This window comes from Cydia splendana, chromosome 17 (assembly GCF_910591565.1).
Source record: "Cydia splendana chromosome 17, ilCydSple1.2, whole genome shotgun sequence".
NCBI classification, from domain to species: domain Eukaryota; kingdom Metazoa; phylum Arthropoda; class Insecta; order Lepidoptera; family Tortricidae; genus Cydia; species Cydia splendana.
The window spans coordinates 10829492-10842537 of record NC_085976.1 but is presented as its reverse complement, the minus strand read 5'-3'; the positions used below and the strand labels follow the sequence as shown (position 1 = coordinate 10842537).

General features: G+C 37.8%; 1 protein-coding gene across 1 annotated transcript; it reads right to left on the bottom strand.

The window, feature by feature from the left end:
- Positions 1–4120: 4120 nt before the first annotated feature.
- On the bottom strand, positions 4121–10103 carry LOC134798768 (uncharacterized). The gene is made up of 3 exons (XM_063771145.1): positions 10050–10103; positions 5937–6054; positions 4121–5623 (listed from the first exon to the last, which is right to left on the bottom strand). The coding sequence occupies exons 2-3, from the start codon at positions 6030–6032 to the stop codon at positions 4403–4405; spliced, it is 1317 nt and encodes a 438-aa protein (XP_063627215.1). The 5' UTR covers positions 6033–6054; positions 10050–10103; the 3' UTR covers positions 4121–4402.
- Between the last annotated feature and the right edge of the window lie 2943 nt (positions 10104–13046).

Genomic DNA, 13046 nt, shown 5'->3' with positions numbered 1-13046 from the left:
TATACCGTATTTATACCACTATCTATAACTATATCAAAGCCATAAAGACTGACATGTACTTGAAACTTTTTCTCCCTTGTACTCGTATTCCTATTTAAAAAAATATTTACACAACGTAAACCTTACTTTATACTTAGCATCCGTATATTCCGTATACGAACGTTCTAAAATGCGGAAGTCACTCCGCCTATAGCGTAGTTATACTTTAAATTGGATAAACTACTCATATTATAATTTTCCTTGAAAAGCGGTCCCTCTGGTCTCTCAGCTACCCTGCCTACTGCCTAGGCAACCCTAAGCTCACCCCTTCCCACACTCGTAAAAGCAATTCGCTAAATTGTTATCTGCATGTTAACGTGGCCCTGAATGTCGTATGTCGCCGTTTACCATCAACATATTAACTCTAAGTATTAACTACATGACATTGTAGCTTTATTATACGAGGATTTAGAGCGTTTTTACACTAGCTGATACGGTATCGGAACGGACTCAATGGACACCGGTATGGCGGCGAACGATATTGGAGCAAGTTAAGGAGAAAGTATCCAGATCACATGCACCTACTTACAAAAATTTTATATTCATGTTTATTATACAATATACCTATGAACCTTCACGCTACGCTTTTGATGGCCCTCAATCGGACGATAATTACTTCTTACTGTAGGTACTAACGATAAAATCTAAGAACCCATTATATATTATCTGAAGAAAGAAAAGTCTGTAGATATGTATCTGTGTGCCGCATACCTCAAGGCGATCGGTAGATCTTAAATACTTACATTTAAGATCTACCGTAAAATCATTCGACTATAGTCCAATATCTCCCAACTATGGTCCAAAACTAACTCATATATCTTGGTTTTGATGTGACTATTATTTGAATTAAGTACTTTGTTCTGAGCCAAAATACTTTCATAAGTGGCAAATAATAAAATAGAAAAATAGTAATAATAACATTGGTATCGGTACTTAATTAAGTGTTAAACTTATATACCTACCATAGTTGTAGTATTGGTCTATAGTTGGGAGGTTTTATGGTGCTGTTGTAAAAATTATATAATTTGGAATTTTGAAAATGTCTCGTGACGAATCCGTACCGTAAAGGCGTCGGATATTGTAAACGGTTCATAAGGGCCGCTATAGTTTTATCATTGGGCCGTTTGACGTAGTTCAGTTAAGCCTTAATGACCTTATGGTTCATTTGGGAGCTGTTAGGTCCTTCGAAACTAATAACGTTTGAAGTTTGCGAAGTTCGAATATAATATCTTCGTGAGCTTTGGGCTCACTGAAGACACAGAAGAGACAATTGCCGTCATTTACTAAAATGTGTTTATTGTAAAATTAAATCACTTAACGCAAATTGCTACTTTATTAATTTCATCAATGTGCATTATTTTAGTTTATTAGTCCTTTATAGGCATGATACTTTCACTTCTGCCCGTAAAGTTCTGAAAATAACCTTGTTTAAACTACCTATATTTTTTTGTAATTGAAAATTCTACAAAAATAAACGTTTCATTATTAAAATGTAAAATCATTAATGAATGAAACGTAAATGATTGGTACACTAAAATTATTTTCATTGCATTAATTTGCATTCCTAGGTAAGTACCTAAGTATTTAGGTAACTTCTGATGAAAAATGAAATGAAAATTACTAGGTAGAGCTAGGTAACATAGTCGCCATATCACAACCTATTTTTGAAACAAGTTGATTTTGCGTCGCCATACCAAGGGGGATTTTCGCTTGTAGCTATTTAACCACAATATTATTTATTAATATGACATCCTTTATCCGCTTACCGCAAACAAGCCCAATTAGCCTCGTTAGCTTTCGCAACCTCTTATATCACTCGCCATTTCAATCTAAATGTAACCTTATGTAAAACAAATAAGGTTTAAACTCATAGTAAAGGATGTACAGTTATAAGAGCCTGGATAGGGTATTGTGGGTAATACGGACGTATCTTAAGGCAGGTTGAGTGCCTCGGGCGTCTGTCAACCCTTTCGTGGGGTGTGCTGGACTAGTATTCCAATTTACTTACCAAGAACATTTTATTAGAGTAACCAGTACAGTATCCTTGCTTAAGTTTGGCCTCAAGATCTCTTAGAGAGAAAAAGAGAATGAGATATTGAGTAATCCAAACACTTTTTGTCCAAGAGACTAGTACTATTATTTATTCTGTGGCACAGCGTAATTTCAGCTTGCTCATGGCTTGCTCGAATCTGAAGCAGTCCGACTGGAGAATATCCTATACAGAAGTCCATAGCCACAGAATGCTGCTTAGGTACTCTATAGATATTGTTACTTTCCTATCTGTGAGTTAAGTTGCCACTTGTCAGAGCTGTCGAAGGATGCAGCTATTTCTGTATTGGTTGAATGTGTGAATTCTTATACTTACATACCTACCTGGTGTTGCTATACCTTCTACCTGCTGCCATCTAAGCAGAGGGTGCTAATAATAGTGCTTATCACAAAGTGGGTCGTACGCTCGTTTGCTACCATTGTGGTATAAAATAATACATTAGCTTTAAAGAGGCGATAGGCTCAGCATCTGTTAGGAATGATAATCTTTAGAAATAACACACGGTGGATTGTAAGAGTAACGAACGGTGGGGCATTTGTAAATTAGATCTATTATATTATTTGCCATCATCTCCGCCAACATCGAAAAATCGAAACGCGTTATCTGCCTCTATCGCTCTTGCATATATATTCGAGCGATAGAGACATATATAACGATATTCGATTTTCCGATATTGGCGGCAGTCCCTCTGCATACATCTGCGAAGAAATACGTACCACTTGAAGTGACACGATCATTGAAAACAAGAGTACCAATGCACCGTAACTATTTCTTAAAGTCTGCTTTTCTCCGCCGTAGTCAATCAGGAATACTTACCAATCCATCTTACCCGCCTCATGGACACCCTCACGACGAATAAATAATTCTGTCCGGACTCGTCCTGCCGTGTGGACATTACTAATTCAGGGGATAGTCCGACGTAGTATTTACACGCAAAAATGTCTGGGGAATCGGATATTTGGATACCTTGATTGGGCAAGGGTTAGTAATGAGATAGTGGCTTATGTGGATTATGTTTGGGCTTGATTACAATCGTATGGGAATATGTATGTGTAGTTAGTTAGTCGGTCCGCTTAGCTACACGCAGGTTGTTTTTTTTTTAAATTAATGCTCTACTTGAATAAAATCCATTTATTTTTAAGTATTTATCTTAGATATTTTTATCTTACTATATTTTCTAAGTCTAAAGAGAAAAATACTTTCTCCAGAAATAGCATCTTGTTTTTAAGTAGGTAGCAATAAGTATGCTTAGGGGCTATTCATAAATTACGTCATTTCAAATTAGGGGGGGGGGGGTCTGGACATCGGATGACGGTAGCATGAAGTAGGAGGAAATGGGGTCATTTGAAGCATGATTTTTGGATGATTATAGGGGGGGGTCAAAAATCGTCAAAAATCGATGACGTAATTTATGGACAGCCCCTTACGGGTGAGTGTACTTATTCCTAAACTTGACTTTATCTAATTCTACTCCAACACATCTTGTTCTATTAGAACTGTTCTAATCCCAAACACTCCCACGACATCACATCAATCAAAACAGAACTGTGTCAGCCAAAATGATTTAAACCCCGGACTCAAGCCCCCCTCAACAAGATTTAATTACTCGTAATTTATCGTCGCCATTAATCCGTCGCTTCTGCTTAAAAAAAAAGCGTTTTAAAAAACAAAAAGCGCGGGAATCTATCCCCTTGATTACAAGCTGTCACGTTACGGGATTTTTTCTAAGCCACTCTAATTAGTTGTCGGTTAGTACGCGTGTCTGGGGCATCCATTTTCTTAAATGTTTACTGTAATTGGCCCCCACCTCGAGATGTTGCCAGCCACAAAATTTATTGCTTAATTACCTCGAAGTCGCGTCGCGTTTCAAGCAGATGTTTTTTATTCGCAAGGAAAAACGAAACGGTTTAAGAATGACATTAATTAATTCTTAATGAAATTCGTCTTCACCCTCCTGAGTTTTAATTTAAACGGCCGATTTATTACGCGTACAATTTGTCGCGGGACCCTAGTATAATTAATACAAAACCGTTCTTAATTACATTTATTACCGACAAGTTAAACAGATACTGAATCTGCATTGCATTTACATGGGTAATTTATCGTCGACTTTATAGACAAAATCAATTTACAAACGTAAACATAGGCAAATAACTTTTAAAACGTTATTAAAAGTGATCGATAGAAACCGGTATTGAATTCGTAAAATATTTTAAAACTTTACTAAACCTAGCCTGTTCTTCCACCGTTAATATAAGTATGTAAATAAAATTCATAGCACGTATGAAAATAAGTCTACAAATTCGCTTTCAATTAGTATTTTCTTTGGTACGGGTCTTCCACGGTGCCTTGGAACAATGGTTCATCGTACCGCAAGTAGGTATTGTCCTGCCTCACCACGTCCTGGAAGGCCTTATGAGACACCGGCTCATTATAGTTCACCACGCCGTCGTGGTACTGGTGACTGTTTATTAGATTCCTGTTCACGTTCCTGTTGTAATCTGTGGGTTTCTTATAGTTGTCCTCTTTTTCTGGAATGGTTGGAGTCGGTGTCACTTTTTCCTCGGCTTTCTTGTCTTTTGCTGTCGTACCCGCTCCAGCTAAGTCTCTATAATTCCTTTCTTCCTTCCTTAAAGGTGCGTACGGATATTTGTTTCTGAATCTATAGTCATACCTGCCGTTTCTCGCATAGGAATCGTCATCATACGGTCGTCTGTAAGGGTCTACAGAATACCTGTATCTCAAATCTACGCTAGGAGGCGTCCTGACGACTTCAGGAAGATGGGTGTAGTAGATTATTCGCTTCGGTTTTCGTGGTACGTAGTTGTCGTAGGGTTCATCGTATCTATCGACTTTAGGGCCATATGGTGCAGGGATAAACCTAGGGATACTCCTTCTGTCATAACCGTCGTAGTAAGGATCGCGCCGATACATATCATCAGCGGGGTAGGCTGGGTAAGCGGGGTACCGTTCGTTGTAGTAGGGTCGCCGGGATTCTGCCGGGTAGTACACTGCCTGCCGCGGGTACACTGGCTTATACAACTTAGCTCGCTCATCCTCGTCTGGCCTGACGAAGTCTGTTCGTATATCTCGAACATCTTCGGTCCTTGTTACTCTCTGAATGGCTTCCTTGTCATTTCTCGATTCAGATGCTTCTAAAGCTTTGTTTTGTGTAACGAAGTTTACTCGAGGCATGCGGGAGTTGATCAGTTCTCCTGATGGTTGCGGGGGCGTGAGGATGTCATCTCTGTTGTCCTCTTCACGGCCTGGATAAGGCAATTTGATCCAGTTGTCGTTGGAGGCTCTGGCACCTCTGCCAGTAGGTTTATCGGTGACTCTTTCTGTGGTCTGATACAAAGGAAGAACCTCTTTAGCGTTCTCGTTCGTGATGGATATTTTCGTAGTGGGGTCCTCAGGCGGGCCGGGCAGCCAGGGTTGGTTGGCCTCCTGGTTGTTTTCGGTGCGAATGTTGTAAAATTTCTCCTCTTCGATAACACCGCGGCGGCCCCGGGTCATATCAGTTTCCATCGTCACCTGGAAAGAAGAAATGATTTCTTAATAATAATATATGTGTAATAATACAATATCACAAAAACAAGCTAGGGGAAGAAACCAGAGATATATAAGGATTAGGATTTTTAACTAGACTCACTTCAGTGACTGACCAGTCGATTGAGAAGAATTGAAAACGCGCTGCTCGATCTATGTCGTGTTGGCTTAACAAATCATAAGCAACAATGTACCTTCCAAAGCACGCCTTATGGTATGGTTTATTTTAATAATAACATACCATGCCTTATGTGTAGTGTGTGTATAAAAATTAGCTACTTTTAGAATAAGAGCTTACCTCTGAATGCGTTTCATATCCATGGTGTTCCTCCGCACAGTGCGCAGCCTGTATGAGAGCCGCGCACCAAAATATCACAATCTTCGAATTCGTCATCGCGGCTTCGATTTATTTCGTTCTGGAATGCAACATAAAAAAAAAATTAATCCATTGATTTTTCATTCGAGAGATTATAGGAACACGATGCGATGTGGGTAGGTACTGTTGTCATTGTCATCAGCAAAAATATCTTGCACAACGAATTTGTAGAGCAATAACTGCGTAAATATAACAGAGGTTTGCCAAGTGTTACGTGGTGTTATGATTTACGAGATTGATGGATTCGAGATATTTTTTAAATTGTAGTAATGTCGATTCATCGTGCTGACTTATAGCCTTTAAAGGCTTTCAGTTCGGTGATGTCTTAATAAACAATAATATAATAATTCTATAGTTACTAGTTACATTTGCAGAACATGCGTATCTGTTAACCTTTTGGACGCCAATGACCGATATATGCGCACCGCAGGTTCAACGCTAAAGACTGATTAATCGGTCACATACCATAGAGCAACATAGACCTACGTGCATATGCATAAAGTTAAATTTCAGTTTTGACACTTCGGTGACGTGGCGTCCGGGTGACTGCTTTTGTGTTTGACACGGCGTCGAAAGGGTTAAACTACCCAATGATTGACCTGTCATTGGCCCTTATAGTTTGTAGGAAAGTCGCCACTGTTGCCTTACAATAAGGTTGAAGGGGCTAATCACTGGAGGGGACAGTGGACAAACCTACAGTTTACCCGATTAGGTTTTAAACTCAGATATGTGTTATTAGCAGACCGTGGTCTGAGGTTTTGTTCATTAAAACCATTATGTTACGCGATTGATCTTAACGCTTTGATAGGCAGTAAATAAATGGTAAATAACGATGTTTGGTGTCATTGTGGTACCGGAAGTGATGAAATGGGCGGAAGGCGCGACGGACCGTGAATGTTATCTAGCCCGTCGTTGCTAATAATGCCCGCGGATTTGGGCGCAGGCGAGGACGATGGCCTGGGAACTTCATAATACAGTAGGTCCTCGATAATACAGACCCCCGGCAATCTGGCACCTAATCGTAATTATCTGGACGGACGCGACGCTGGCGGCGAGAACGTTGGAAGGGTATATACCTAACCCCACCAAAATAAAAAGCGCCTACTCTAATCAGGTTAATCCCACTAGTTACCACTAAGTTGTTACCAGTGGTAACTAACTGGGATTTTTTTTCCATCTTTTACCACTGGTAGCTACTGGGAAATAAAATTCCCACCTTTTACCAGTGGTAACTACTGGGAATAATCCCTCTAATCCGTGCCTAACGCCATGTTTTCTTTACTAATAATTTATGTAAGTATATGCTATCGTTGGCACCGACATCTACCTATAATGCTATATACGTCTCCTACGCCTCGTCATTGATAAGAGTTGATTCTAAAAGTTAGTCCATAACGATAAACGACATGTGCACCTAAACCTACCACAATAGCTTAACTAGCATTTAATGAATCACCAAAATCCCACGATCAGGTGTCAGCACAGTACGTTCCGCTCCATATAGCCGCGATCAATAGCAATAGGTCCCGTTACCCGAAATCCTATTCAAACATGTAGAATGCGATCAAATAGTCCGTGCAAATAGACTGTTGACTTAATACAGATCATTTATTCATGGGTCCGAGTGTATGTAATGACAATCCCAGACAGTGAACTATATTGTACTAACTTTGACCTCGCGAGTCCATATCCGCCATAAAAAAATCCAAACAATAAATTGACATATCTATAATTAGCAACCCGCTCACGAAATTTTATGAGAATCGGTTAAGAAATGCGACCTGTACTTGCAGGAGAATAGCCGAACGTTATTTTCAAGGCTGGCACGGAGACTCATCGCACGCGTTTCACGCTGGCTTGGTGAATAAACTCAAATAGATGTCATAGGTATGTATTACGTAGAGAAAAAAGTGATCAAGCTATCCAGTAAGAAGATACCCGAGGCCGAATACGAACACGCGTGTCATGAGCTTTTGCTTCTAACGACATAAGCGCTAGCTAGGCCATAACGCAGTGCACCATTAAAAATATTGAAAATGACCTGACATTCTACTCCGAATTAAAAAAATGGCTGACTAGAAATGCATTTTATGACATGTCAGAATATAATAATTATGATTTAATCGTAACTTAATTTAATATTTTATTTATTTGAATTGTATTGATAATTTTTATATTGTTTTATTTTATTTTATTGAATTGTAATTTAATTGAAATTGACCGAATTAATTAATAACCCTTTTGACATATAAAGTTTGTAATTTTATGAATAAATGAATATGAATATGAATATGAATATGAAGCGTGCTGGGCCCATAACCTATTGAAATTTATATTTCTTGGGCCTTGATTATTGAATCATTATATTGAAGACTACATGTAAAGACGCATAAACAAAGTAAAAATGGTCCCAGAAGTGTGCGAATCCTTCATCTGTCACAATCCCGTAGGTCATTAGCGCGACCTCCGGTTTGTATTTATGATTAGTGAAACAGGTGAACATTGAAAACATGCACACGAAATTGAGCAACAAACACAATAGATTGGTACAGTACGAGCTCAATTTTGATAATGATCATCATGTGCACTTATATTTTTATTATAATATTATTATCTATAGATAGTTATCGATCGTGGCCCACAAAAATGGACTCGCCGGAAGATCAGCGCAGACTCTCGGGTCAGCATTATGCTGAGGCAAGCCCATTTCGTGGTAAACAAGATGTAATTATGTATGTCTTAAACCTTATCACAATACTTTTGTAGGTACACTAAGTTTATCACGAAAAATAAATGATTTAAGATTTATAAGAATAATTATGCGGTGTAATTTCTTTTTTCCTAGAGTCCCTACTGCAAGGCAAATCGAACAATAAACATTAATAACTAATAGATATTATGTACTTTGGCATCATACTATCCTTTTTCCTTGGTTAGGTTACCTAGGAATGTAAAAAATTCAAAAGTACTAAGCCAGTTTTGATAAATGGAAATGTTGTTGTCAATCGATAGGCTACATTTATATTCGACTTTACACACTGTTTTTGTGTTTACACATTACCCGAGCAAAGAAGAGATCCTAAAATGAAAATAATAATCTTGAGCGTTGCGAGGGTTTCTAGGCGCGGGGTTTAAACAAGCTATGCTTCCGAGTCAAGCGCATTATATTTCACCACACTAAGCGAGGAAAATTGAAAATACTAAACGTAAAACATTGGAAATAAAATTCTAATGAACGTTATTAAATATTTATCATATGTTCAAAATCATAACTTCAAGTAAATTCTACTAGCCAACATGTGGACACAAACTCAATATTTGCATCAGATTACTTTGCTACTTTTAAGGGGCCCACTGATTAACAGTCCGCCGGACGGTATTGGCCTGTCAATTAGAACAAAATTTTGACAGTTCCGAACAACTGACAGGCCGATACCGTCCGGCGGACTGTTAATCAGTGGGCCCTGATAAAATGCAACTTTCTCATCAGAGGGCCTACCCAAGAAACGCTAATGTCTTTTTGTCGCACTTATATAGGTACATAACTGTATCGTTATGCATCGACGAAATAAGTTCCATAACAGCTTTTGTTCCATAAAGCTTAAATCCATAAAGTTTCTCCTTTAAGAGCCCATCCTCGTGCACACTAGCGCCACTGCTAACGCATAACTCATAACTGCATAGATCAACGAATCCAGCAACATAAAAACTAGTTTTATGTATTCAAAAGGTCCTTAAATACAAAATAAATAAATACAGTACGTAGCGGCCCCCTTTTTTAAATATCTTTCGTTAAATTTAAATAATCACGATTATTTAGCAGTGGCGCTAGTGTGCACGTTGATGGGCTCTTAATCTCATGTTGTCGGTCTTATTCCACTTTCATAAATCGAGTTAAATGTGGACACGAAATTTTACACCGTTAAATAGCTTATTTTTTTTTATATATATACTTAAATATGTTTCGGGACTTATCTTTGGAACTTGGGCGTGTAAACCCAAACAAATATCGCCAAAAATTTATAAATCACTCACCTCACATAATCCCGTGGTGTCGAAGCCAGAATCGAACCCATAATGAGCCGACCCGCGGCCGGCCGGCCGTCACGGGCTGTGACCTTTTGTTGTCGCGGCGCGCGGGCCCATTGTCGCCCATTACTCCCATAAGCTAGTTGACGTCACGGTTTTTAAATCAATTGGTTTAAAAACCCACGGATTATACTAGTTTCAACTGTCAGTTTCGGTGTGTTCCCATTTGTTCCCAGGTGGGAACAGGTGCATTCAATATTAATCTTACCCATGTCGCCACCTCATACTGTTTACTCGTATAACCATAAAAATAAAGTGCGAATGCTACGGCACTCATCACCAAAGATTATAATTGATTAGAAAGTATTAAGACAATTAGGTACAGTCAAGTGTAAAAATATGGGTGCAGGCAACTTACTCACAAATAAGTATGTCCCATAGTTCTTAATTCGCTGAACATATATGAGCTATAGTTTGAATAATCTCAGGTGAATTTTTCGAGTTCGGGTGCTAATCCGTTAAACAAAAGCCTTTGTTTCTTTTAAGAGCGGTCTACAGCCACGTGCCAAACCCAAGTAGCATGGAAGTGTCGGCAACATCAATATAGCAGCCAATTAAGAACTTAGAGTGATTTAAGGGACGTATAAGAGTGTCAGAAAAGATTTAAGCTGTATAAAAGGTACTTTACAGACATTATACAGCTCAAGCTGTATAAAATCATTATAAAGGATTCTGCGGAAGCATGGGGTGCTTTATCAGAATATAAAAAATCTACTATAAAACTAAAAGTGTTGTGAGAGACTACAAGCTAATTCTATCGTAAAAGCTGTATACAGGCTGTATTGTAGTAACATTTGGCACTTTTAGCTGTACAAAAGTAACTGTCAACTCCGTTTTAAAACATTAAGTGTTGTGAAACACTACAAGCTAATTTTATCGTAAAAGTTGTATAGAGGCTGTATTGTAGTATCACTTGGCACTTGTAGCTGTACAAATGTATCTGTCAACCCCGTTTTAAAGCTATTTCTTATGGCGTAATCTTACTCTCCTATAAGAATAGTAGTTGTATAACTTCTGTCTGTAAGGGTATTATAAAACCAAATGAATAAATGGCAGCTATAGTACAGCTTTTTTCTGTATTACTGATAGAGTCGCTTATAACAATCTTTTGGCGTAATTTTCCGCTCGTATAAGTATAGTAGTGTAATGATTTCTGAAAATAAGTGTATTATAAAATTAAGGGAATATATGACAGTTACAGTACAGGTTTTTTATTTGTTATACGGATCTCTAAAGAGAATTATAACTTATGTACGGAGAACCGAAATACAGCCAAACCAATACAAATATTCTATTATAAAGCTGTTTTAATTACAAAAGCTGTAAAAGACACTCCATTTATTACACAGCACAGCTACTAAGATTATAATGCTCTCCAACTATCCTGTAGGCTGTTTAAAAATTGTCGCCATTTTACAATAAAAAAAAAATGTATTTGTAAATATAATTAAAGAAATACTTGCAAATATTTAGCAGACTAACGCCGTGTTATGATTACCAGCTAAAATAAATTGTTTAGCCTTAGAATTCATATTTATAAATATTTTTGATACTCTAACCTTAAAAACAAACAGTAACTTTACCGATTTTTGATATTTTCCTTATGGTTTCTCTTTGTTATTTTGCAGGCGCGTAAATATTTGGCCAGAAAAGATACACAGGTTCACAATAAATAATAATCCGCACTTACCAATAATGTAATATTCCATTCAAGTCCTGTATAATATTTACTTTTACTTTTACCATCCACTATAACACTTTATTGTCGCCATTACTATATTACGAATGAACAAGATTAAGACATTTTAGTTTCTTAAATGATTATTATTCTCTTGTAATTATTTCTTATAACTCATTTAAAACTTATATTCTTATATCGTACTTATAAGAGATTATCTGTAGTGTTAAGGTTTCCTGTTACACCGAAATAATACACCTGTATAAGCGCTTATACAGCCTTTGTACAGCCTAACTGTACAGCTTATAGTGTACAAATAAACTTTAATACAGCTTATATACAGCTTGCAATGCTACTTGGGAAGCAACCATGTCGTTTAAAAAGCAACTATCGTGATAGTATTAAGGTTCAAATTCATATGACAGCTTGTTCAGAGAACAATTTGGGTGGTCTTGTTTTTAGAGATAGCAAAAACGTGTTATCTCCGAATGAGCTGATTCAAGAATTTGAACCATATAATTAGAATGGTAAATTTGCTTTTTAAATGGGTTTGTTCCCGTTACTTACGTCGGGGCTATTAGCACTTAGCAGTAAGCATTGTAACCACTGCATAAAGGAAACAATATCTTTTGTTTAACAGATTAGGGTCCGAGCCCGAAAAATTCACCTGAGATTATTCAAACTATACTTATGGGACATATTTTTGAGTATGATGAGTGTACCCATATTTTTACACTTGACTGTACATGTATGTACATATATGATATTTGTAGATGGCGCTGTACAGCTCCATACATTATGCGATAACTCTTGTCATCAAAAGTTTGATACCGCACCACCAGAGTTACCTCATAAATGTAGGTACGGAGTACGACGTGACATTGACAATTCACCGTATATTGCGGATATTGCTTATTGCTATATTGCTTGCGTCCAACAAGTTACCGTCGTTATTTGGCTATCCAGAAATGTACACAAAATTGTCAGTGTCGATCGTCAAGTTTTCAACTGTCAAAGGTTTGCATAGATGGCGCCATCATAGCTTACCCCTTTTTCTATGAGATTTGGCTTAAAAGGACTGGCATCCAGGACATTCCATTAAAAAAATTGACACAATTCTAGGGATTGACAGAGCAAGCTATGCTCGTGCCATCTGCTAAATAATTCGACCGGCCAACCCCATTGGTTTTGACCTTACAAAAGTGTAATGGAAACCCGCCACGTATAACGGTGCGCATTCAAAACATGATCGATAACAATGCGCA